The sequence below is a fragment of the Canis aureus genome, chromosome 26 (genome assembly GCF_053574225.1).
Source record: "Canis aureus isolate CA01 chromosome 26, VMU_Caureus_v.1.0, whole genome shotgun sequence".
Lineage (NCBI taxonomy): Eukaryota > Metazoa > Chordata > Mammalia > Carnivora > Canidae > Canis > Canis aureus.
In genome coordinates, this window is record NC_135636.1 from 51,695,360 (window position 1) to 51,721,777 (window position 26,418).

The 26,418-nt window shown below is 58.2% G+C and overlaps 1 protein-coding gene and 1 long non-coding RNA gene across 4 annotated transcripts; both read left to right on the plus strand.

Annotated features, from left to right (window-relative positions):
* Positions 1-60: 60 nt before the first annotated feature.
* SS18L1 (SS18L1 subunit of BAF chromatin remodeling complex) lies at positions 61-26,151 on the plus strand. Of its 3 annotated transcripts, XM_077873806.1 has the most exons (11): positions 61-212; positions 7,397-7,473; positions 8,151-8,235; positions 9,581-9,725; positions 10,286-10,480; positions 11,328-11,492; positions 11,867-11,971; positions 12,583-12,675; positions 20,208-20,327; positions 22,719-22,846; positions 23,349-26,151. In XM_077873806.1, exons 1-11 carry the CDS (start codon positions 144-146, stop codon positions 23,373-23,375), a joined length of 1,209 nt encoding a protein of 402 aa, XP_077729932.1. In that variant the 5' UTR covers positions 61-143; the 3' UTR covers positions 23,376-26,151. The 3 variants fall into 3 exon arrangements, with proteins under 3 accessions (XP_077729932.1, XP_077729933.1, XP_077729934.1); XM_077873807.1 differs by lacking the exons at positions 20,208-20,327; positions 22,719-22,846; positions 23,349-26,151 and adding an exon at positions 13,211-13,478; XM_077873808.1 differs by lacking the exons at positions 20,208-20,327; positions 22,719-22,846; positions 23,349-26,151 and adding an exon at positions 13,238-13,478.
* Positions 466-2,786, plus strand: LOC144298652 (uncharacterized). Its single transcript, XR_013365600.1, has 2 exons — positions 466-2,153; positions 2,485-2,786. It is a non-coding gene; the product is annotated as an uncharacterized LOC144298652 (long non-coding RNA).
* Positions 26,152-26,418: the final 267 nt, after the last annotated feature.

The window sequence follows — 26,418 nt, forward strand, 5'->3', positions numbered from 1 at the left end:
GCGGGCGAGCCCACGAGGCGGCCCCCCCCGCGCCCCGGCCCCGCCCCCCCGCCCCCTGCGACTGCGGAGAATGAGCGCCCGGGGCCGCCGAGCGCCGCCGGAGCCCCAGCCCCGAGGACCCCGGGCTCTCCCCGCGCGCGACCATGTCAGTGGCCTTCGCGTCCGCCCGGCCGCGGGGCAAAGGGGAGGTCACGCAGCAGACCATCCAGAAGGTGGGCCGGGCCGGGCGCGGGGCCGGGGCGCGGGGCCGGGGCGCGGGGCGCGAACAAAGCCGGGGCGCCCCCGCCGCCGCGCCCGCTCGGGGGGGCGCCTGCCCGGAGTCGGGGGCCCCGCGGGGGCGCAGGGGGCGCGTCGGCCCCGGACACCGCCCCGCCCGCCGCCCGCCGCCCGCCGCCCTGGCGCGTCCGGGGGTCTCGGGGGTCTCGGGGGTCTCGGCGCCGCCGCAGCGTCCGCCCAACACGAACTTTGCCGCTGCGCCCTCCGGCCGGGAAGCCTGGCGGCCCCGGACACCGCGCCCCGGACACCGCGCCCCGGACACCGCGCTCCGGCCGGGGCCCCTGCCCGCCTTGCGAGCTCCCTGCTTCCCTTTAGGAGGCGAGTCCGCGGGGAGGTCGGTGTCCGCCGACCCGCCGGGTCCTCGCCGCGCCCTGGGGCTGCCCCCTCGGCCCTCGGCCGTCGGCCCCACTAGCTGCCTGTCTCCCGGGGGCTCGGCCTGATGACCGCGGCCCCCTCCCTAGCGGCCCGCCGGGACCGGACCTGGCGCTCAGGGGCTCCTGTGCCCCGAGACCTCCGCTGCGCCGCAGGCTGTGAACCGGGGAGAGGGCCCGAGCGCAGGCGGAGACGGCGGAGAAGTGCGCGGAGCCTTCGCCCAGTGAGCGCTCGCGGCCGCTGCAGGCCAGGCACCGCTCCAGGGGCTCTGCAGGCCTTAGGTCAGTTAGTTCTGTGCGGCAGCTGCAGCCGCGCCTGTTTCGCAGGCCGGGAAACCGAGGCACGTGGAAGTTCAGTGCTTTGCAGGGAGACGGGCCCAGACGGTGGCTCCAGGGTCTTCCGTAGCCAAGACTTGACCTGGGAAAGCTTGGCAAGGCGGAGGGTCCGGCGACCGGCCCAGAGGCACGCTTTGGCACCCCCAGGGGGTCCCCTGGCACCTTGACTTTCTGGAGCTCCCGTGCGGTGAACACAGTGATGTTCCGAAGCCGCCTTTGGCCCAGTGGCATCTAGCTCCTTGTACTTCGTGCTCACCCCCCGCTAAAGCTTCCCGAAGTCTCCGAGCAGGAGCGTGCGTGTTAGAGCTCTGCTCCCAGACGGCGGAGCAGAAAGGGAAGCCTGCCGACCGCTGACAACGGGTCTCCGTTTGGGCCCGGACGGGTCCACGGTGCGTGTACTTGCCTCGCTGCGTCGGCAGCAAGGAGATGTAGCCGGGCCTCCTGCGGGTCCGCGAGGGGCTGACAGGTGCGTATCTCACGCTCATGCTCAGAGGGTCGAGAGAAGCCAGGGCTTCCTCAGGAGCTGGCTTGGTGGTGACGGAGCAGGAGGTATGCGGCTTGTCCTTGGGGCCTACCTGAGCAGGAGGTGGACTTAACTTCCACGCGGCCTCCAAGGTCCGCTCGGGTGTCCCCTCCCTCATTCTCTCTTAGCTGGAATGTGGCGAACGCGGCGCTTTGACACGCTGTTTGGGTTCCTAAGTGTGCGAGTCACAGCGCCAGGCCGTGAGTGCTCCGTACGTACTAGAGCATCGATGCCGCTCGTCCTGGCAGCAGAAATGTCTGGGAGAGGCAGATGTACGAGTTTCCTGTGGCTGCCAGAACGTTTTCATAAACTTGGTGGTTTAAGTCACCAGAAGTGGTTTAAAACAGCAGAAATTATTTTCTCGGGATCTGGAGGCCAGATGTCCAAAGTTAAGGTGTGGGCAGAGTTGGTGATTCTCTGGGGCTCTGGGGAGGGGGGTTCTGCTCTATGTGTCTGAGCTCCTCTTGCTGCCGGCTTGTTGACCCATTACCCCCGCCTCTGCCTTGCTCTTCCCGCGGTGTTCCCTGCGCGCCTCTCCTCTCGGGGATGCTGGTCCTGGTGCTTATAGCTCGCCCTTCAGCCTGACCTCACCTTAACTTGATCGTGTCTGCAAAGACCATTATCTCCTAATAAGGCCACATGCGCAGGTACTGGGGATTCGGATTGGAGCGGGACGGCTTGAGGAGCACACCCTGACCCATAACAGGGCAGGTGCGGGGCGGATACTCCAGACAAGGAAAACCAAGGAGCAAGGACAGGGGGTCTAGAAGATTGAGGGGGTTGCAGGTGGTCCCCCACGTGGCCAGCGCAGAAGGGTGTGGAAGGCTGGAGGGGAGTCGAGGGTGGTCCCGCCGGTGGTCTGGGTGGAGCAGAACACGGGATCCAGACTGGAGGGGAGGGAGAGCCAGCCTGATCTGGGGGGCCTGGGGTGCAGTGACGTGGTTTCTCTCCGAGTGACCAAACCGGGTTTCGGCGCAGTGGGCGGCATAGGCAGGGCTGCATTTCCGTGAGGACCGCGGGGAAGGAGACCTTGCCGGACCCTGAGGTGGCAGTGGGCAGCAGTCTGGCAAATTCCCGTGGCCCCCGTACCCGGCTGGGCGGCCTGCAGGCTGGGGCTCCCAGAGGCTCCCCGCCGGCCCCACGCTGTCCCCCCTGCCATGGGAGGCGTGGGACTGCAGTCTGCCCGGCCGTGTGGCACACCAGGACCTGGCTGGCAGGCAGGCACCTCCTTGCTGCTTGGCACACACGTGGTTGCTAAATAAATGTCACTTTTATTGTTATTGTTCCGTGTTGGTTTTCTTAATTTGTTTTCTTGGCTGGAGGCGGGTGACGGTGTCATCTCTGTAGCCCCAGCTCGCTGTGCTGGGGGAGACAGGCTGTGCGGGGCTGGACGGAGCTGGTGGATGTTCGGGCACCGGGTACCTGCCTGGGGTCTGAGTCGAGGGGTGGTCAGGATCAAAGCAGCCCTGCGCCGCTGCCGCCTGGGGGCACGGAGGTGAGGGATGGCCGTCCAGCTGGGGGTGGGGGCCGAGTGCTCCCTCTGACCTGGAATTTGTCCTGAAGAGCGTGGGCTAACTTGGTCAGGAAGGTAAATTGGCTACAGCTGCCGACGGCTTGCGGGTGCCGAGCCCTTGACTTGGTCACGGACGTTGGAGGCAGGCGTTACGACGGCCTTTCCCTCCCCGGGGACAGGAGGGGCTGGGGCCGTGGGAGCACAGCCCTGAGCCACGTGGACCCTGCGGAGCGGCCGGGGAGGCAAGGCCTGGGGCGCTGTTGCTGGGCCATGGGTGACGGTGATGCTCCATGAGGCCCCGAGTGCCATCCCCGTGTTGGAGCGTGAGGAAGCACATGCTCAGGAAGGGAACAGCGCGGCCGGGCCTGTGCCCTCCTGCCCTGCGCTGCTGCCCGGCCCCGCAGAGCCCTCAGGCCTGGAGGAGGAGGGAGCGCCCGGGTGCAGTGCAGCGGTCACGGCGTGCATTGGTTCTCTCACAGTAGCTGTGTCGGCAGCCCGCAGATGGAGGGAGGAGCAGCAGCCGGGGTGTCCCACGTGACACGAGCGGGTGGTCCCCACTGGCATTCTTGGGGCTCTGGCCCTCTGTCCCTAACCTGTTCCCCGGCCAGCAGGTCAGGGCCCTAGCACCGGCCACGGGTGCCCTGGGATCCCCGGGCTGGGAGTGAGGAGCTGGCCCAGCCCAGCCCCCAGGTGCAGGAGTTGGGGGGTGGCACTGACGTCCCCAAGTCCTGCGGGACTGTGAAGCGGTGGCGCCGGTGTGTCCTGCCGCATCTGCAGTGGCACCTCTGATGGCATCTGCTGATAAGGTGACTGCTCACCCTGCCGCAAGAACCTGACAGAAGTTGAAAGGTTCTGGGGAGAAGGTGCTAGATGTTGGTGCAAAGAAGGCTCCTGTAACTGGGCCCCACACCACTTGGCCAACACGGCTCCTGTGCAGAACGCACAACCTTGGGGAGTGGTTCTGTTCCTTTTCAGCCGGAGGTTGCTGGGAGGTGGGGGAGCCGTCGGCCCTCGGGTTGGGGGCGGTGGGAGCCAGGGGGCTGTGGGGTGCATGGGAGCATCCTGGGCTCAGATCCTTCTTCAGCTGATTGGTACCCAGGCTCAACCGTCGTGTACCTCGGTTTCTTGGTGGAAACATGGGCGAAGGGAGCTCCTCGCAGGCTACGTTTTTGGCGAAGCAAGGTGACCTGGTCCCGGAAGGCGCTTGGCGTCCCAACTGCGGGTCTTCAGCCTCTGGAGCAGACACTGGACCGGATGTATCAGTGGCGACAAGGGTGTGAGAGGTTCACCCCAAATGGCGGTGACCGCGGGGAGTGCAGGGTCCTATGTGGAGGAACACGCGGCGGCTGCGTGGGCTCTCGAGACACGAGTCAGCGCCCCACCTTGGAGGGAGCACGCGCCTCTTCCCTCCACACGGGAGCCCAGTGGCCTCAGTGCCCGTGACTGGCCTCTGTGAGCGCTTCCAGCACGGAACCCAGGGAGCGACTCCCGCAGGCCCCGGGGAAGACAGACGCGTGTTTGCTGGAGCGCCAACGTTAAGCATGTGTTCCTGTGTCCTTAGTTTCTGGAAATTGGGCACGTGCGTCAAACACGGAGGTGGTAGCACCACGAGGCAGGGACCAGCTCCTCCCAAGGACGCTTTGTGTTTGGGGTTTGTGGTCTTGAAACCCACACCTCACTCACGTGCTCGGCAGCTAGCTCCCCTGGGCGCTCCTCGGGGGAGCCTGATGCCACGGGCCGACCTCCCGCGCCTCCCCGGCGGCTGCCTGCGTGCCCCGGGCGCAGTGGGCAGAGGCCGAGGCCCAAGTGCAGGTGCAGCCCCCGTGACGCGCAGCCAGCTCTCCGGCCAGCCCGCGCTCTTCCCCGCACCTCAGGCTGCTCCTAGGAACCTCCCCGCGCCCGCCCTCCTTGTGTGGGAGGCGAGCTTCGTGGTCCTGTTTGTGGCCGCGAAAGGCGCGAGGCCGCGTGACGCCCACGTGGAATTCGGAAACAGGAGCTTCGGGAAGAGCGAGGTGGGGTCTCCTGGGCCGACGTAGAAGGATCTCCAAGACTCCAGAAGAGAAGGGACCCCCGTAGGCCAGAGGGAGGAAACTGTTCCACCTGTGTGCACGGACGGGGGCTCACCCCCGCGGCTGCGAGTGGGAAGAGCCGAGGGGCAGATTCGGGAGAGCCCCCAAGACGAGGCTCTCCCCGCCACTCCCGGCCACAGCTCGATGTTGACCTTTGGCCCCTCCAGGTGGTATTGCCAACCTTTTAGGTCATCTCTCCTCAGGAAGGCCCCCTCTGGAGTGGGTCGTCCCTCCTCGAAGTCTCGCTTGGGTTCGGTCACGTCTCCTCAGGAAGCCTCCCCCGGGCTCGGGCTGTTGCTCTCCACCGTCCGCCAACCTGTGCCCCGTGGAGCAGCTCCGTGCCGGGCTTTTTCAGTCTGTTCGTTGTTCGGATCTCGCCTTGTCCTGGCGTCTTGGCGAGCTGGCCCCTTGGAGAACGTTCTGATCTGGAAATTCATGCCCTTCGGTTTTGAGAAAACATGTTGAACAATTTTTCGGATGATTTTTCTCCCTGTGTTTTCTTTCTGGAAGTCCGGGAAGCATTGTTTCTTGCCACTTGGATCATTTTTCTAATTTTACTGTTTTCTGTTTTCTACCTTAGTGTTTTCAGTCTGTTCTCTGGGAGTTTTCCTCAACCGCATGTTCCAACTCTCCGTTGACTGGTTGGCGCCGGTCAGCACGCGGCGCCTCGGGCTTTGCTCTCCGCAGTGTCCGGCGGCCTTTCCTGACCCGCTTTCCTGGCTCTTCGGGGTGGTCGGGGCTCTCGTGCGTCGCTTTGTAAGTTCCTTTCGGGGGAGATCACGTCTCCCCCGGGGCAGGGCTCCCTGGCTCGGCGCTTGGGGTCGGCCTGCGGCGCCACGGATGCCTGCGGCTCTTCCTCACCCCGTCCGCCCCCCTGAGCGCCGCGCGCCCGGCTTCTGGGGGCCCCGCGGGGCCGTCTCCGCGCCTGCGCGCTGGGCTCTCACGTGTTGGCCGCCCTCGGGTTCTAGAACCCTGCCCACGGCCCCGACGCGCCCTTACTCGCCGCGTCCCTGCCCGCCGTGGCTGGCCCCGTCCTGGGTGTTTTCCGCCCACTGGGCCAGTGCCCGGCCTCGCCGCGTCCTCTCCTCACCCGATGGCGGACGATCGTGCCGTCTCGCGCTCAGAAAAGCCCCAGGCTGGTGACGGCCGGTGCTGCTGCACTTCCGGTGAGCGTCTGGCTCCTCCCCGTGCTTGAGCGGCACCCGCGGGGCTGAGGCGACCTGAGCCAGACCTGAGCCCCAGACCTGAGTGTGCTGTGCCTCCCGCCGCGGCGGCCCAAGGTCCCAGTTCTTCCCTCTCTGGGCGCCGCGGCCTCAGCCAGCCCCCGGCCCCTGCAGCCCCCGGCCCCTGCAGCCCCCAGCATCAGCCAGCCCCTGGCCCCTGCAGCCCCCGGCCCCTGCAGCCCCCGGCCCCTGCAGCCCCCAACCCCTCCAGCCCCGTGCCAGGGCAGCATCTCTGCCCAGCGGACGCTGCTGTGGCTGGCGGGGTCAGGCCGGGCCACCGGCTCTGCGGGAGTGGAACCCTGAGGTCAGGATGCAGCGAGGGGTACCCTCGGCCGGTGGCCCGTGACCCTTGGAGCCGAGCCCCCCACAAGGACGTGTGCCCTGGCGGTCGGCGCCGTTCGTCGCTGGCCAAGGCGCGGCTGTTCCTTTGGCGCGAGGCTCTGAACGAAGGCCCCCGCAGAAAGCGGTGCTTGCCTTGGGCCTCCCTCCGCTCCTCCTTCCAGAGCAGGAAGCTGGGCACATGTGCGGCTGCAGGAAGAGCCAGAACCTTCTCTTCGCAGCCAGGGGGAGGACGCTGGCGCTGTGCCCGCCTAGCCGCCCCGGATGCCTGCGGACCCTGGGCCTGTCCCCCCGCCCCCCCGCTGCTCCCACTCCCCCGGCCTCCCTCCCTCGCCCCCCTCGGGTCTCCCCAGGCCATCCCGGGCGCTGTCCCCCTTCGAGGTCGTGGTGGTGCTCCACAGGGCCCGTCTCCCGGGAGGCACCGCCATGTGGCCCTGAGGCGGGGGGCTCCAGTCCAGCGTCCCGCACGTGGACTCCGCAGCCCCCTAGCTGGGCACACACGCTGTGGTCAAGGGCCCTAGACGGCGGGGAGGCCTGTGGGCCGTGGGTTTGCCTCCACCACGTGACAGACCTCGGAACCTGTCCCTGGGTTCGTGGGGGACTGACCGTGGCGCACGGAGGGCCGCGCTCAGCACAGCCCCGGGAGGCCGGTCCTGCTGGGGGGGTTGAGGTACGCCCGCACGCCGGCGACGGCGCTGTGCACCTGCTGGAGGGACGCCAGCCGTGCTCACTGTGCTTCTCTGCAGATGCTGGATGAGAACCACCACCTGATACAGTGTATCCTGGACTACCAGAGCAAGGGCAAGACGGCCGAGTGCACCCAGTAAGTGGCCGAGCGGCAGCGGCGGTCCCGCCCAGAGGATGGCCTCGCCCCCTGGTCACTGCCCAAGGAGCGGGAGGTTTGCGGGGAGATGGAAGCATGGGAGGCGGGCCGGCTGCTGGACACACAGGGGACAGTGCGCTCCTCCAGCTAGGACCTCGTGTGGCCCCCGGGCCTGGCTGCAGCGGCCTGTCAGAGCCCCCGGGGGCCGGTGGCGGCAGCAGCCCCGTGTGCCTGAGGGTTTTCTCTGCTTCGGGGAGCCGGCCTCTCCAGGGGTGCAGACGTATCGAGTCAGCCTGGTGTCGGGGTCAGATGGAGGAGGCCTTGTTGTGCGGAGTCTGCTTGGGCGTCTGCCTCAGCCTCTGTCCTCTGCCCCCCTGTGATCTCTCCTCCACCCCCTCCTGTTCTCTGAACAGACCTGGTGGCCCCTCCCCTTGGCCCCCGTTTTGGGGTCTTTCCGCATGCTGTCATCAGATGGGATCCTGCTCAGGACTCAGGCTGGGGCCCGTTCCCTGCCTTGCCCTGTCTGACCACAGAGCATCTGGTGTCCGGCCTGTCCTTGGGCATCGCCTGCGCTCAGCATCCCCTTGGGGCTTGGCTGCAAGGCAAGGCTGTCCCCGGTAGACGTCTTCGGATTGGCCTCCCGGCTCCTCTGCCTCACCGTGCGCCCTCACCCGCAGGTACCAGCAGATCCTGCACCGGAACCTGGTCTACCTGGCCACGATCGCGGACTCCAACCAGAACATGCAGTCCCTGCTCCCCGCTGTGAGTGCTTGCAGAGGGGGGGACGGTGGGGCCCCGTCCTTGCCCAGCGCTATCAGGCGCTGCTTTGAACTGCTGGTTCGGAGAGCAGACGTCTGAGCGCGTTACCTGGAGTAACCAGGTAACAGGAGCATGGAAAGAGAGTGGGAAGCCAGTCAGAGTCTGAAGTGGACTGGTCAGAATTGTGACACCCGTTTCTTAAGCAAAGGGAGGTGACCCAAAGGAACCAAACCTCTAAATGGCAGGAGGCGGGTCTTGGGAGAGCAGGGAGTGCCAGTGGCACACAGGATTCTTGCTCTTTATCGTGAGCCCTTCTGAGCGATTGGAAAAACGGTAGCCTGGGAACATATGCTGCTCTGATTCAGCAAAACTGCAGAAGCGCCCGGTGCAGTGAAGGCTGTAAACACCAGTGTTAATTTTTTAAAATTTTTTGCTTAATTTTTTAAAAGTCTTTTTCCCAAAATCAAATTATTGCCGCAAAAGCAAGACCTAGTGGCGGCTGCCTCCTCCACAATAAACAGGAAGGCACGGCCTCAGGAGGGCCTGGCCCTTGCGGGACCAATGGGCAAGGAGGTTCCAGGACAAACCTGCCACCGGGAAGGGCTTCCTGCTGCCCCTAGTCCCTTGGAAGTGACTTTCTAAGTGCCGGCATGTGTTTTGCTGACAAAATCATTGCACCAGCCTTGATTGGCCTATGAGATTGGGACTCCTCAGCCTGGAGGTACCAGTGGATCCTGCTGGGAACTTTGTTTTCTCGGCCAGGTTAGGCAGCATATGGGTCCAAACCTTTGGAGGTGCTCTTTGATTTGGATTGAGGACATGAGATGCAGGGGTCACTCCATCCCGTTGCCCTCTATATCCTGATCAGAGGTGGGCTGGCAGCAGGGCAGGGCACACACAGAAGAGGAGCGACAGGAATGCCAGTGCTAAGGCACGGGGCAGTCTCTGCGAAGGCCCTGGGGCATGGAGTGGTGTGGATGAGGACATAGAACCCTGGCGAGCTGAGGGGCAAGGGTGTGGAGTAAGTTGAGGTAGATGCAGTCTGGGGTGCTGTATCCCCGGTAAAGAGGACGCATCTTTGAACTTCTAAGGATGTGTTGATAAGCTTGGAAATCATTTAAGTTCTGAATGTTCACACAAGAATGCTTGGTGTATTATCTTGGCCTAAAAGGCTTGGGCCTAGTGATCCACCATCGTCTGATCAAGTATGAGAGCAGCAGTTGGTTCTAGACATTTGCCAGGTGGCCATGAGACAGGTGGATCTCACGGGCCACCAAATCTCTGGAGGGCTTCAGGTGGTTATTCTCTGGGTTAACCATCCTCCCTGTTACCTCCCTGTTGCCTGCAGCCGCCAACGCAAAACATGAACCTGGGCCCCGGAGCACTGTCCCAGAGTGGCTCCAGCCAGGGCCTGCACTCCCAGGGCAGCCTCAGTGATGCTATTGGCACGGGCCTGCCCCCGTCCTCCCTCATGCAGGGCCAGATCGGCAACGGTGAGTAGCTTTGAGCACCTCGGGGTTGGGGCTGGCTACTGGCAACCACGTCACCAACTCGGGCTCCCGGGTGACCACTGTCTCAGCAGGGTACCCCATGCCCCACAGAGCTGAGTGTGGGACCGCCCTCCTCCCAGAGGTCCTGGCTCCAGGTCGGCTGCTGTGCGCGGGCACACGTGTACCGGGAGTAACAGGCAAAGGGAATCCAGCACTTCCGATCCCGTGCTCTGCTTTGACGCTCTAATTGTGGCCATTTCACATTGTCGTGTGGGGTTCTGTGTGGATTTTTAAAATGAGAACAGAAAGGTTATCTTTGGAGCAAGAACTGTCCATAGCCATTGGGAGCTCTGACGATGATAACGGGCGAGTCCTCTACTTGGTCAGCACGTGTGTTTGTTTCTAATGACTTAACTGTTTACTTCATCTGTGGCGCTGTTGACCACAGGTTAGCCTCCCTCCCCACAGTCGCTGAAGGAACTCGGGTGTCTAGAGCAAGGCCAGGCCTGCCATCAGAGGTCGTCTTCGATGGGTTTCAGGCCCCCTCCCTGTGCTCCTGGCAGGTCCAAACCATGTGATGCAGCAGACAGCACAGAGCACGCTGCCCACCACCTCCATGAGTATGTCGGGCAGTGGCCACGGCACGGGGCCTGGCTACAGCCACTCGGGACCCGCCTCGCAGAGTGTGCCCCTGCAGGGCCAGGGCGCCATCGGCAACTACGTGTCACGGGCCAACATCAACATGCAGTCCAATCCAGGTACTGCTCTGCTCAGCCCTGGGGCGCCCCCTGCCCCCCTTCTACCCAACCCCAGGACAGTCCCCGAGCCCTACGAAATGTGTGCAGGCTGCACATTGTAGTCCTGTAGGGCTTCTGAGATGGCGGGAGACCCTGGGACCAGACCATCTGGGGTCTGGCTTTGTGGAAGGGTTTCCACTGTTCCCTGTGGTAGCTTGGGGGAAGGTTCTGCTAGGGGGTGGGAGGGAACTAAATCAGACTAACACAGGATGGGGGGCAGTGTAGCCAGACTGCAGAAGTAGGCAGGGTGCAGGGCTACAGACCCCCGCGGGCCAGGCATGGGGCTCTGAGCACTGGGTAGCATCAGGTCCAAATCACTGTGGGACAGTGTCAGGCACTGGATTTCAGAGATATGATAGAGAAAGGGAGAACATGTAGTGTCTACTTAGTTTATTTTTACTATTAATTATATACTGAAAATGAGGGTATTTTGAATATATCAAGTCAAACAAGGTGTATTACTAAAATAGATCTCACCTGTTTGCTTCTATTTTTGGCACGGCTCCCATCCCATCCCTTCCCATCCCATCCCATCAGATAGGGCTGCTCTAATGGGTTTTGAAGGCCAGGGGGCAGCGGCCATCCACCAGGAACCTTAGAAGCCCAAGTCTCAGGGCTGGGCACAGGCATGGCTCCTCTGGGACCTGTCTTAGGAATTCGGGAAGACAGGACATGTGTTTCTCTCATGCATGGAGGTGGCCCAGGAAATTCTTAAATCTTAAATTGGGAGAAAGGTGCCTGGGGTGAGGGGTGAGGACACCCGCCCGGGGAGCTTCTCGGGGTTATTTGGGTCTGTCGTGTCGCCCAGTGTCCATGATGCACCAGCAGGCAGCCTCGTCCCACTACAACTCGGCACAGGGCGGGAGCCAGCATTACCAGGGCCAGTCGTCCATCGCCATGATGGGCCAGAGCGGGCAGGGGAGCAGCATGATGGGGCAGCGGCCCATGGCGCCCTACCGGCCCTCCCAGCAAGGTAAGGCCCGTGCCGGGTCTTTGTCCTGAGAAGCTGGAGGGCGTGAGGCTTTGCACGTTCCTTAGGGTTGAACCAGGATGTCGGGGGTGTGGAGCCTTGTGGGGCTAAGGAAACATGGAAGGTTGTAAGCCAGTGCTGCTTCTGGAAGCAGACGAGGCTTGAGCCGGCATAGGGGTTGGAGTCGGGCGCAGGGCCCGAAGCAGGGACAGGGCTGTTGTGTTTGTAAGTACCAAGTCCGGGGTACCCGGGCTGGATGTGGGGAGAATGCTTGGGTGGCCTGGGGGGTGTCCTCTGATCCGAGGCCCACGGGGGGGTTGCTCCCATAACGGAAGAATGTCCTGAGTTAATGACCCATGTGCACTGTCCGCCTCCAGGGTCCTCCCAGCAGTACCTGGGCCAGGAAGAGTACTACGGCGGCGAGCAGTATGGCCACAGCCAGGCCGCCTCGGAGCCCATGAGCCAGCAGTACTACCCTGATGGTGAGGCCCGCAGCCACACTGTCGGGCAGCCGCGGGGGACCGTGTGGCTGCTGACTGCCGCTCTCTGTCCTAGCCCTGACCTCCGCCAGCAGAGCACCCAGAGGCCCCTTGCTGGAGTGTGTTTGGGGATGAGAGTGAGGGCTTGTCTGCCAGTGGGCCGAGTCTGGTCTCCATGGAGAAGCTTCCGGCACAGGCCACAGCTACCCACGTACTGGAGGCTCTCCGTCTCCCTTCCCAAAAGGCAGTAGGGGCTACAGCTGGGATGAATAGGTGCATGTAGCTGTTCTAGAAGAAGGACACAGGTGTCATTGTGAAGTGCCTTCAGGAAGGTGACAAACCTGACCTGGCCGTTTGATCTGCTGCTCAGTTACAGTCTCTGCAGATTATTTTTCCTTCAGTGCTCAAGTAGGGTGATCCTTTGCATCTTAAAGGAGGGAATGGAGGCCAGGAGGCAGTAGGAAGCTCCTTCCTGGGTTTAGTGCAGGGAAAACAGATCCAGGTCCATGTCTGGCCGCTCCTGATCTGACGGCTTTGCCCAGTTCACAGTGTCTGCGCCCTGCGATCCGGGGGTCTCGGCCTCCGCTGACTGCATGTCATCTGTTTGCCTGCAGGACATGGTGACTACGCCTACCAGCAGTCATCCTACACGGAGCAGAGTTATGACCGGTCCTTCGAGGAATCCACGCAGCACTACTACGAGGGCGGTAAGGAGCGCAGGGGCCGCACAGCCAGCTCCGCAGCGTAAGCTGCCGCACAGCTTGGAGTCTGACCCACACCTGCAGCAGGTGGTGCAGGGCTCTGTGAGGCACTGCATCCCCGTTCACGATGCAGGTGGGTGGAGGGGGCTTGGCTGGCCGTGTAGGGGTTGCAGGGGCACAGACTCCACCATGCGGCTCAGCTGACCAGCTTGGGGCCTGAGAGCTCAGTGGAACACGCTCCGGAGTTACGGACTCAGCCGGGGAGGTTCTAACACCCATGCCCCTCCTGAGTCAGTGGGCAACGTGTGTGGCTTCGGCCTGGGCATTTCTTCAAATACCAGCTGACCAGATAAAGCATGGCTTGGGCTAGGGGCCTGTGCAGCCCCCACCCCGGCATTCCCCCATGGTGCTGCCCTGGGGGCTGTTCATCGGAGGTGGGGTGAGGCAGTGATGAATGAAGCTGGCTTTATTGACAAAAACCCAATGACCAGCACACACCCGTTTCCCTGCTGCAAATACTCCCACCCGTGCTGATGTCCAGCCACCAGCATGACGTCACCACACACAGAACTGGGAAGAAATCTGCACAATTGCTTCTCGGCGGGGCCCCCATAGAGTGAAGGTACTTCCTGCCCTTGGGAGACCCCAAGAGAAGAGAAAACCATAAAGTCACCGGGCAACGGGACATCAGCCGGCTTAGCCCAGGCTTCCTGGCCCGGGTGTCAGAAGTGGAGACAATGTGAGGGTTGGTAGCAGGGCCCCTGGGGAAGGAAACCCCAGCAATAAACGTGAAATGGGCAGCTTGTGAATCCAGATGTTTTTGGTGGCTTTTTAAAAGAAATATACTAAAAATACAACAGAACTTACTATTTGAACCATTTCTGAGTATGTGGTTGAGTGGCACGAAGTGCATTCACATCGTTGTGCAGCTGTCCCCGCCGTCCGTCTCCAGATCTCGCTCCTCTTCCCAGACTGACTTCCCGCCCCTGTCAGCACTAGCTCCCCAGTTCCCGCCCCCGCACGGCCGCCGTGCCACCCTGTATCTCTGCGCGTGACGACTCTAGGTCCTTCATGGAAGTAGGATCCTTCAGTGTTGGTCTTTCTGACTGGCCGGTCTCCCCAAGCATGACAGCCTCAAGGTTCAGGTGTGTGGTGGCTGGTGGCAGGTGGCAGGAGTCCCTTCTTAAGGCCACATTGTGTTCTGCTGCATGGATGCTGCACGGTTTACTCATCCCTTCAACTGTCGATGGACACTTTCAGTTGCTTCTGTCTCTTGGCTGTTGTGAATCCTGCTGCTGTGAATGTGGGTGTGCAAATAGCTCTTTGAATCCTTTGCGTTTATACCCAGAAGTAGAATAATGGATCATAGAGTGATTCTGTGTTTAACTTTTTGAAGAACTGCCACATTGTTTTCCACACAGTTTTGTCTTTTAGTTTTAGTTACAATGTTAGGAGATTATCAGACATATGGAGACTACGGGAGAGTCGCAGGAAAGTCTGTGCTGTGGTCAGTTACAAGTGTTTCCCCGTAGTGGCTTCCTGTGTCTATACGTTTGGGTACCACTTACCAACGTGGCTCAGACCCAGCCTTCTTGGCCCGAGGAGTCTGGCTCCTGAGACCCCGAGATGGGTGGTGCCTGGTGTAGTCACCCAGTCAGGCAGGTCTTCACCCCAACCCCAGTGGCTGCCCGCATGGGCCCCTCCTGCTCCCAAAGCAGGTGCAATGACCTGGTTATCACCCCTGGCTGGATTTGAAACTTGATGATGGATATAGAAGGAGAGAACCAAAGCATCCCGACCATCTCAAAGGAAACTATTTATGAGTAACTCGATGTTGCCTATTATTTTTAGGAACCGGTTAAGTGTTGCTGAGCAGGTAACACTTTTATCCTGCTTTCTCTGTCACCACGACTGCCCCTGGCCTTGCCTTCTGTTATGACCACAGTAAACTCATCTGTGATCCACTGTGACCACCTTGGCCGTCCCCTCATCCACGCACTTGCCCTAGGTACTGTTCTCCAGTCAAACCTAGGCTGCTTTTTGTCTTAGCTTCCGCTGTCGAAGACAGGCGTCGGTGAGCATTCTCTGTGTGCATCATACCTCCTCACCTTGGGCCATTCGTGAGAATAAATCCCTGAGACAGGGCCCTGGCCTAGGAGCAGCTTTGCAGGCTCTTGACTGTGGTGGCCAGTCAGTGTCACTGGCACGAGTATGGCCGGTTCAGGGATCGCAGGCTGACCGGGCAGCAGCACGCAGGCAGCCTCACTGGGTGGTGCTTGGACAGGGTCCGTGAGGGGGTGCCCCTTGCAGTGGGAGACCTGCAGAGAGGCTGGGACCAGGCCACACTCCAGGGGGAGGTCCCGGGGGAAGTGCTCCTGTGTCCAGGTGGCAGCACTCAGCTCGGCTCCAGCCCAGAAGCCCATCATTACAGGGCATTGACCTGCCTGTAGGTAGCAGGTACACCAAGCAGGTGGGCCCCGCGTGGCTAAAAACCTGCATGTTTGGGCCATTTAAAAAACAATTCAATGTGTATAAGGTAGGGTTCGTGCCTGCACTACTGGGTCTCAGCCTGCCAGGAAGAGGTGCACCCCCCGGGACCTCTGGAACTTATCCCTCCCTGCAGGTGCGCCTCCGTCAGCCCTGCCCTCCTTCACCTCCTGGGATGCCAGTGCTCAGTCTTCACCGCTGGAGGGGCCTCTGCTTCCTGCCAGCACTGCTTTGTCCAAGTGAGGGTCCTAGGAGGAAGGAGCCTCCTGGCGGAGACAGTTACCCCAAAGACACACCAGGATGTGCTGCTCAACCTTTTGAACTTCAAAGTGCACACTTTTATGCCTTCGTGTTTGGGTTACATGTTCTCACTTTCCATAATTGATGGAAACTGTGCTAAAACGCTTAGTAGCTTCGTTTAAGGCGAATGTGGCAGATGGCATGGTTTCCTCCTGAACCTGGAAGCGTTTTGTTCCATCTTGTTAATTGGAGCCCTACCTGGGACTCCACGTTCTTGTGCTAAAGAGGACAATGTCACCCCATAGTGGGCGGCATTGCCAGGTCTTGTGTGAGAGGCAGATGGTGTTTTGCTTTGAGAAGGCAGGGATGTACACAAGTGGCATGTGGCTCCACGAAGGTGGAGGGTATCAAGTGGATGCAATGAGGGGGGTAGACTGAAGCCAAAATAAAGAAGTTTCTGGTAATTACATTTATCCCACAGCAGGATGAGGAGCCTTGTAGAGCACAGGTGGCCGGTCTTGGGGTTTTCATGGGAAGTGGCATCTGACAGGAGCCCTGTGTGGTCCCACTGATGTGCAGAGGACCAGCGCTGGGGAGGGCCCAGCGCTCACTAGGCCAAGCCAGGCAGGATAAGGGGATAAGGGGCCGACAGAGCCAGGCAGACAGGCCGCCACTGGGGCACCACCGCAGCTTTGAAGTCCTATTGCACTTCATCACTGTGAAGACATTTGAAGTAGCAAGGACCGGATGGAGCTCGTGCCCGGCGTGACATGTCCACTGGGAACTGTGTCAGTTAAAAGAAGCGAAGCTCCCTGTAGGCTCCTGTGGCAGGTTCTCCTGGGCTGTGCCAGGTGCTGAGGACCAGGGTGTCAGGGGTGCCATCCTCTGTGTAAGACCGCACGTTTGCACATCCCCCCACTAAACAAACCCTGAAAAGATAGCCAGGACAGCAATCCAGGTGAGTGGAGGACAGGGCCGGGGACCTGGCAGGGCTGGAGGTGACCTTCTTCCCTGAACCTCTTGAAGGGGGTGTGTGTTCACTTTTACATTTCTGAATCACACGAACGTATCTTCTTGTGCAGAAGTTAAAATTTAAAATATGAAACATTACTGGCTGTCACTGAAAATCAAAACAGCCTGACCTTGCAGCCCTCTGGACCCGTCCCTACCCCCGAGACCCGTGGTCACAGCGCCGTCGTCTTGGGTGTCCCTACAGAGACCAGTGCTCCACCTGTGGGTGGACATTCAGAACAGCAGGGATGGTGGCTCCTTTGGGCTTGTCCCGCAGGTGTCCCCAAGGCACATCCTTGTTTCCATAGGTAGTTTTGTGTAGTTTTTGTTGAACGTATCAGTGAGCTGATGGGCTGCTGGTTCCCAGTGGCTATCTTGTGTCCGGATTCATCAGGCGGGCCCCTTTTCTACCGGGTTGGACTCCGGCCAAGGGAAGGTTTTCCGTGGTACAAGGGAGCAGAGCTGTGGTTGTCAGAGGCATCCCCGCTGACGTTTATTGCACACCTGCTGTGTGCCAGGCCGCAGCTGGCCAGGTGCATGTGAATGCACCCCTTTATTGATTACCATAAAAAGAGCAAAGGGGCTATAAGGCTGAGAATGCTCAGACTGGACGTCTGAAGCCCAGGAGAACCCCACTGCATCTCCACCGTGCTTGTCAGGGTGTGATTGGCACAGTGCGCTGGAGTCTGCGCGGTCCTTCCCCGGTTAGCTCCAGCTGGCAGGAAGGAGCCCACAGAGCTTAGGGCCTCTCTGAGGGGCTAGGAGCAACTGTGGACACCCCATGGGCGTGTAGGGTCCTCAGGGAGGACTCGCCCTGGAGTCAAAGCAGGTGCACCTGCCGTTCCTTGTGGCTACGGTTCAGGTTCCCGCCGAGGGCTGCAGCCCTTCTTTACAGCGGCCGGCAGCTCTCCATAAGGCTGCTACTTAAAACATCAGTTTCCAGGATCTGGTTTTTATTTGTTTTTATTTTTCTAAAGGCTTCTTTTTTCTATTCATTTGAGAGAAGAAAAAGCATGAGTGGGGAGAGGAGCAGAGGGAGAAGCAGGGAGCCCAACGGGGTCTCCATCTCAGGACCCTGGGACCGTGACTGAGCTGAAGGCAGATGCTTCACTGACTGAGCCCCCCCAGGTGCCCTGGACATGTTTTGATTTAAAATAAAAAGCCAATTATAGTAGTCCCCTCCCCATCCACAGTCTTGCTTCCCACGGTCCCAGTGATGAGGTTCCCCGCGCGGGAAGCCGAGGAGCCTCCCCCGGCGCACGGTCAGAAGGTCAGGTCACTCTCACGCTGCATCACCCGCCCGCATCCTCACGTCACTTCATCCCATCGTCCCCTCGTCACAGGAGGGTGAGCACAGGACAGGAGGGGTTTCCAGAGCAAGAGGCCATATTCACACAAGTTGTATGGCCACGCGTTGTGACAGCTGTCCTGGGTCACCGGGAGTTCCTGACGCTCCCTGGCTGTGCCCGGTCCATCAGTTACACTTGACTGCGGGGGTGTGTGTGTGTGTGTGTGTGTGTGTGTGAGGGAGAGCACCCGGGGCGTGCAGGGTGTGGCACTGCCCCCGGCTTCGGGCGTCCACGGGGCCTGGGATGATGCCCCCAGAGAAGGAGGCTGTTGTGCCCTGCTGGGCCAGCTGTTCATCTGCTGGCGGGTGCTGCGGGCGAGTGAAGCCCCCAGTTCCCTCTGCGCCCCTCCTGCTGAAGAGCTGGGTCTTGCACAGATTCGGGACTGAACTTACTACAAATTAAAGGCTGTGCACTCAGCACTTTTTTTTTTTTTTAAGGTTTTTTTTTTTTTTAATTTATTCATGATAGACGTAGAGAGAGAGAGAAGCAGAGACACAGGCAGAGGGAGAAGCAGGCTCCATGCAAGGAGCCCGATGCGGGACTCGATTCCGGGACTCCAGGATCGTGCCCTGAGCCAAAGGCAGGCACCAAACTGCTGAGCCACCGAGGGATCCCCCTCAGCACGGTTTTGAAGAACAAAGTCCTATTCAAAAGAAATGAAACTAGACTTAACTTGGTATTTTTGTAAAGGTATTTTGAAAACCACAGGTGGAACTTAATGTCCACACGGCATCTAAAACAGGAGCACTTAGACCTTGTGGGAGGAGTTTGCAGTGGTTGTTAGAACTGCCCCAACTCTCAGGAATTGTGCGGCGATGCCCTCGCTGCTCCTCAACCATGTTTCTTACCTTAAGCTTTCTTCCAAAATGAAGCTTTGGGCATGGAGTGTGGCTGGCTAGATTTTTGAAAATAGGAATTAAGGCATTTTGGGGGGCATCTTACCGGCTCAGTCAGTTGGGCATGTGGCTATTGATCTCAGGGCCATGACTTCGAGCCCCTTGTTGGGTGTAGAGATGACCTAAATAAACTTTTAAAACATATGTAGATAAATATCTGCCTTTTAAAAAAAAAGTTCTCTGTGGCACTGGTTTCCTAATATCCAGGCGAGGGGTCTGAGCTGGAACTGCATACCCTGCCTTGCATGTTTGCCACTAAAACGAGGGTGTCATTAAACCTCCAGAGTCCTTCCGAGCTGTGTGGACGCACAAACTTAGATTAAGTGGTCTGGGAAGCATCCTGGTAGCTGCGGCTCAGCTCAGCATGTCCGGCAGCCACGGACGGGGAGGTCCCTGAGCTTCCCTTCTTTGCTCTCTGGAGGCCCGGGGGCCATCCGTGGCTGCTGGCTCCTGCGCTGCTGGGCGGTGCGCCTCCGTCCCCATCTGCACAACGGGCGCACAGTAGTGCTTCTCTCACAACGGTAAGGGAAGTACGTGGGGTACTTGTCACCCGCTGGGGATGCACGGTGGCCTGTGGTCACGTTCCAAACACCGCAGCTATGGTTTTCCTTAGCAGTGAGAGTATTTCTCACCAACTGACCTACTAGCCTAGCGTTGGGATAAATTGTAGGAGTAAACACCAACAGGAGCACACGCATGGAACGTACCGTGGGTCACTGACCCCTACGGACTCCGTCCGGGCCTAAGGATGTCTCTGTTTCCTCTAGCACACTGAACCTCGTAGCTCCGTTTCACTGGTGTGTTTTCAGGTTCTCCTACTGTGTTCTTTTCACAAGCAAAACCACAGTTGACCAGGGCTGAACCGTGCTTGCTTCACAGTCGCTGGTTCTGCCGTGCTTCCGGCTCTCCTGGCACCTAGGGCTGCTGTGGGGAAGTGCCACCGGCCAGGGGCGCTGAGCACAGCCAAGGTCACCCTCTCAGTTCTGGAGGCCAGAGGTAGGAGATCCAAGAGTCGGCAGGGGTGGTCCTTCGGGGGCTCCCCTCTCCCAGCTTCTGGCAGCTCCAGCAGTCCTGGTGTCCTTGGCTTGTAGTCCCATCACTCCACTCTCCGCTTCTGTTGTCACGTGGCTTTTTCCCTGTCTGTGTCCAAATGTCCCTCTTATAAGGACACCAGTCCTTGGATCAGGGCTCATTCTAGTCCAGCACATATGCCCTTAGCTATTTACATCTGCAAACACCCTATTCCAGATAAGACCACGTGCACAGGTACGTGAGGTGGAGACGTCAGCGTACCTTTCTGGGGCACACAGTTCGATCCCAAACACTAGCATCAGCCTTTGCCTTGAATTGTATTAGCTGTTTCTTTTTGGCCATATATCCATATTCTTATAAAATAACAAAAAAAATGTAATAAAAATATTCAAACTTGTGGAAAAGAGAAGATACTGAAGCAATCGAGTTGGTCCAGGGGTTTTCCAAGGTGCCCACATCGTGAGTGGTGGGAGGAGCTGCCTCTGTCTGCAGAAACGCACCGTGTGTCTCCTTCCCTCCACAGGAAACTCACAGTACAGCCAGCAGCAGGCGGGGTACCAGCAGGGCGCAGCCCAGCAGCAGGCGGGGTACCAGCAGCAGTACCCCAACCAGCAGAGCTACCCCGGGCAGCAGCAAGGCTACGGTAAGGGGGAGGCGGCGCCTTCCCGCACAGGCCCCACACACGGTCACGCTGCCGTTCATTCAGGGGATGCTTAGTACACTTCACTTTGGAAGAGTTTTAGATTTCCAGCAAAGCTGTGTGGACAGTATGGAGAGTTCCTCTCTGTTCACCTCGTGCCACCACTGCGACCGTCACAACTCAGAAGCTAACACGGGTACACTGCCATGGCCTGAACCCACGGTTTACTCAGATCTCACTTGTGTTCCCCGAGTGTCCCTTCCTGTCCCACAACCCATCCGGAATCCCCCATGACACTTAGTCTCATGTCTCCCTCTGCTCCCCTGGGCTGGGACCCCATCTGGGAAATCCTTGTCCTTCTGGACTTTGGCTGTCATGAGCATGACCGACTGGGCAGGTGCTCTGTGGGGCATCCTCAGGTTGGGCTTGTCTGAGGTTTTCCTCAGGATGAGACTGGGCCGTGGGCTTTGGGAAGACAGCATGGGGGGAGTGTCCTTCTCATTTCACATCAACAGGATTTGCCTCTGATGCTGACCCTGGCCACTGGCCCCCCTACCACCAAGTTATCCCTCCTTCACCCTTCCCTAATCTTTAGATGGAAGGAAGCCACTGAGTCCAGCCCACACACAAGCAGGAACTGTTCCATAGACTGAAATTCCTCTGTAAGGCAGAGTTAGTTAGTTGTCCTAGAATAGAGGCAGAGTAATTAATTGATTAGTTATTAGTCATTTAATATATATTTATGAATATTAATTCCAGGACATCTCTGTGTGGTTCACGTTGTCTGGCTCTGCCTTTTGGGAGCTCTTCCAATCCCTTTGACATGCTCTCATCCTTTGGTTTTGGTTTTGTTTTTTTTTTAAAAAAGATTTTATTTATTCATGAGAGACGCAGAGAGAGAGGCAGAGACACAGGCAGAGGGAGAAACAGCCTCCATGCAAGGAGCCCAATCAGGGACTCGACCTGGGAGTCTGGAATTGCGCCGAGCCAAAGGCAGACGTTCAACTGCTGAGCCACGCAGGTGGCCCCCATCCTTTGGTTTTCAAGCATTTCCTTACTCTCTGGGACCACGGTACTCTCCCTGCTGTAGCCCTAGAAGCAGCCATGTCTCACGGGAGCTCTGGGTCCTCCAACAGGAAAACGGTGTTAGGAGCCAGGAACCAGGAGCAGGTGGGCATTTTCTGAGCCACTCCCCCAGTCACCTGAGATGGTCCACATGTGGGTTAGTCTGGCAACAGCTTTCAGAAGCGCCCACTCACCGGCTTTTGTTCACCCCACAAAGGTGGGGTGATTCCCTAAAGTAGAAGGGGCCAGCGGGTCTTCCCAGAGCCTGCCAACAAGCATCGTTCTCCAGGCCCGCTGGATGGAAAAGGGGACGGAGGGAGCTTTTTTGAGCTACAGCAACAAAGGGAGACACCCCAACCACTGGGGGTCAGCTTAGCGCAGGCTCAGTCTCCCTGGGGTCGGGCTGCCCGACACAGCAGAGGGCCGTCCTGCCTGGTAGCAATCTGCACACCTGCCCAGTCCTCTGCCGGCCCCGTCCCCTCGGGCAGGTCCCCCCGACACAGTGCAGCCCTGGCCCCCAGCCTGCAGGTCATGTCTGCCAAGAGCCTAGACCGCACAAGGCTCTCCCTGAGTCCTAACCCGCTCCTGAGAGGCGCGTGGGCTGTGCTCCCCAGAACCCAGGGTGCGGGGGACCTTTGTGCTTCCAGGGGCTGCTGTCCTAGGAGGACAGCTCCCTAACGATGCCACCACGTGCTGGCCCAGCAAACTGTCAGCTTTCAAAATGCACGGTGGAAGCCGCCCTCATGACCTGAACGAGTAGGTGATTAGTGCACCAAAGAGTGAGTCCCGTGAGTGTTCACAGAAGATCCACGTGTCTGTACCTGACACATCTTAGTTTAATGTGAACACACACAGCTCCATTCGCTCGCCCAGGCACGGCCCTGTGCCTTCCATACGCCAGGCAGCCCTCTGCGGGGGCTGCACCTTGGGACCACGAGGAGGCTTATAAACAAGGTGGCAGGCTGGGCCCCCTCGAGACCTGCCTTCCTGAGCTCACCGGTGACAGTGGTACACGGGGAGGAAAGAAAGCCACAGTCGAAGATTCTTGTTCGGCCTGTGGCAGCCATGACTCATTAAATAGCATTTTTTGAAAAATGACTTGGCCTTTATCAGTTCTTTCCAAAGGCTTCACCGTAGTTTCCCCGGGAATGCCCACCGCCCCTCTCGCGCAGGCGAGCCGCCTATGCTGTGATACTTGACTCGCGGGTTTGCGACCCCGTGGTGGCCGTGCTCCCCGCGTGGACCACGGGTGGAGGAAGGCGGGGAAGGTGCTTCAGGCACTCCTGGAAGGCGGGGGGCGGCTGTTCTCACGGCGCTGTGTGTCCTCAGGGCCCGCCCAGGGAGCCGCGTCGCAGTACTCCGGCTACCAGCAAGGACAAGGCCAGCAGTACGGAAGCTACAGAGCGTCTCAGACGGGCCCGTCCGCCCAGCAGCAGCGGCCTTACGGCTATGAGCAGGCAAGAGCCCTGGCGTGTGCGGAGGCCTGGCCGAGGCTTCTGTCGTGGTCATGCGGAACCGTGCGGCTGCCGGGGTCCCTTCCAGAATGTTGATTCTCTGAGCCCGGGAGGTGTTTAGAAGTTACCTCTACACGTGTGCTCACCCGGGTCAGACACAGCTGAGTGTGTCTGGGCTGAGTGGCGCTGCATCGGGGTCCCAGCCCGCGTTTGCGTCCAGCCCTGCTGCTGACCCCTTGGGGGGCCTTCCCGGGGAGAGCTGGTGGGGCTCCTCGCTGAGCTGATGTCAGTCACCAGCCATAGGCTTGGACGGATGGCTTCAGAAAGCCAGCAGCTGCCCCGCGCGTAGAGGCAGAGAGAGGCTCTCTCTAGGCGGAGAGCTGTGTGCTTGCACGCTTTGAAGACCTCCCCCCATCCCTAGTCCTGGCTGTGGGCCGTGGGCAGGTGTGTCTTACGCTTTTACTCGGGACTGTGGAAGTATAACGTGTGTTTTGGTCTCTTGCAGGGCCAGTATGGAAATTACCAGCAGTAAGGGGCAAGCGTTCTTGTTAGAGCCTCGCAGTGGCACGTCCCTCCCGGGATGGTCGGGCTGGTGGCAGTTCTGATGAACTATGACCTCTTGGTTGCCCTTCCGCCCCACGCAGCGTCTGCATGTGAAGCGTGCACATTTCATGCTGGGTATGACGCCAAGCATGCACCGCTGGCGGGAGACAGCGCTTGGATGGTGTGACATATTTGGTGCTGTGTATAGTATTGTACGTCCATACAACGGGGAGGTTGTCTCTTTTTTGTCCCCCCACCCTTGATGTTTCTAGCTAGCTTTAGGGGTCCTCTTGTCATCAGAGTATTCTGTGCCCAGGAATGGGCCACAGCTACAAGATGCCATAGTCCATGTGTTCACATAAACGGGCCTCAGGTCTGGCTCTCCTCATGCACTTGTCGTAATGTGGGTTGTAAACTTGTCTTTCACTGACTACGCCGCAGCTGGACACACGCCACAGCCCCTGGATGGCAGCCTCTTCCTGTGCCTCGATGGGGGGGGGGGGCATCTTCTATGTTTTGGGTCAGTTTCTGTTACACAATGAGAAGGATAAAATGCTTCATTCAGAGAGGCTGCGAATGGTCTTTCCCAGAGCTCACGCATTACCTGTGTCTCTCACCAATTGTGTTTATCCAAGACGTCTTATGTTTTTGTTTTAAAAAGTAAAGAGGGATCAATGCGTATATTCCAAATAAATGTACAGCTAGCCTAGCCCAGGTTAGGAAGGAGGGTAGTTCCTGAAGGACAGAGGGCAGTTCTCTAAAATGCCTGGCATTGGCCCTTTGTTCATTGGCTGGTCATTTCTGGGATTTGGATATTTGATATGCCCAGTTCTAAATTGATAACTTAAAAATATTTATACCAAATTTTCCAAACAGTTGGCAAGTTGTTTGTTTCATTTATATTATTTCTTCCAGGACCTACTTGTTCAGTTCTCCAAGCAAGCGTTCCTTTTCTTGTAGAGACATCTGAAAGTTACATCTTATTTTTAAAAAGAACCTTACAAATTTTACTGTGTTCTTCCTAATGAAAAGGAAAGGTTTTCTATGGGAAAATTTGAGTAGATTTTACATTCCTAGGACATTAAATCCCATTTAAATTCTACGCAGACATTAAAGACAGCTCACTTGACAAAGTAGAGTCAAAGGAAAAACCCTCTATTTCATTAATTAGTAATACCGATATTGTATTATCTTTTACCTGGACTGTAATACCCACATGAATACTTTAAAAACATCTTTGGATAAATACTGATGTACTTGTAAGAACAACCAAAAGAATAGAAAAAATATCCAATTCTCGCTACATCGGGTCTACTGAAGGTGATGTTTTTAAATTGGTAAGTTTCAGAAATGTCTTAAAACTCTAAAGTAGTTCTTTATCCAGAGCTGTTGAACGGTTTACAGTTTACAAGGCGTTTTATGTTGTTTTCGTTTTGTCTTGTTTTGTTGCTTGAATGAATCCTGACAGTCCACACTGGGAAATACGGGGGCAATTACTGTTCCCATTAGACGTATGAAGAACAGAGGCGCAGATTAAAGATTGCCCCAGACGAGTACCAGTCCTATTCTGGGATATTTTCCCCTCTTCTGTGGGGACAGACTCACACATGCACTGGGATAGGAGTGTTTATCTTAGAGGCATATGGGTTTTAAAAACTCTTGACACTGGTAAGGGCTTAAAAATACATATCTATATTAAATGACTGGAATGAGAGTTCTTAATTGCTAAATGACACAGACATTAGCAATTTCGTTTAGGGAGGTGTCTCCCTCGCTTTTGTTCTGTTCGTTCTTGGCAGTTTTCACAGAACTAATTTGCAGACTCAATCGGGGATTGAAATTTCCCACTGAAAATGTTAAACATCTTAGGCAACTGTGAACGTAGTTTTATTTTTATTCCTTGCCAATCTGCGAATATGCCTTTTATGTGTGTGTGTGTGTGTGTGTGTGTGTGTGTGTGTGTGTGGTTTTTTTAAGTGGTGTATTAATACTTTTTGAAAGAAAAGGACACTTAAACTTATCCCAAAACTTCAATCTGAAATGTCTTACATTAAGAATTTCTTGAATGTTGTGTATATATTTTAAAAAGCACTTTGTGAAATAGTTTGTACATTTATTTCCTAATTTATACATGATTTTTGGTATTAATATATTTAACGATTAATAACAGAATGTTTATTTAACGTGTTGTCCATTTTTATGTAATATTGTGGGGGGAAGGTGATGCCAGCAGTTGTTTTTCATTAAATGTATTATATCTTCTCTTCCGTGATGTGTTCGCAAAGCTTAGGCTAACGTGAGTTGTTTGTGCAGTGTGGTCGATGGTGCTTTGTTTCTTACGACGGCTTCCACGCAAGGCCAGTGGACAGGCAGGGACGGACCACCTGGACCTCGGCGCTCATTCTCCCGCAGTGTCCCTGCCCCCGGCAGGTGCTGGATTCCAGACGTGCCCACGGTGTCCAGAAGTCTGACCAAGTCGCGGGGCCGCAGAGCCTCGGAGCTCCTCCGCCCGTGCTCCGGCCCCCAGCTGTGCCCGTGTTGGTGCGAGCAGGTGCGCCGCGTGTGGCTCCGCTGGGCCGTTCCCCCGGGATTTGTGGGGCTCTTCCTTCATTTCTAGTCATTGAACAGGTCGGATTCGTCTCACTCGTGAGCACAGTCCATTTTCTGGAGAACATCCTATCCCTTCACTTTTTTCCAGAGTCCGGCGCCCATTAAATTGCTTATGATTTGGTGTAATGTGTGAATAAACTGGTTCTTCAAAAGCAGCCTACCCGGGAGCTTCCGTGCTCTGTTCGGACCGGCAGACGGGCACCTGGACCGGAGGGGCGGCGGCCTCGGTCCGACGGGGGAGGCGGCCGTCTGTGGGAGGAGGCGGGTGTCTGTCACACAGGACAGCCAGCGTCTGAGGGGGGGGGCGGGGGGGCAGGTGTCTGTCACACAGGGACAACCGGTGTCTGACGGGGGGGCTGGGGGAGGCAGGTGTCTGTCACATGGAGACAACCAGTGTCTGACGGGGGAGGCAGGTGTCTGTC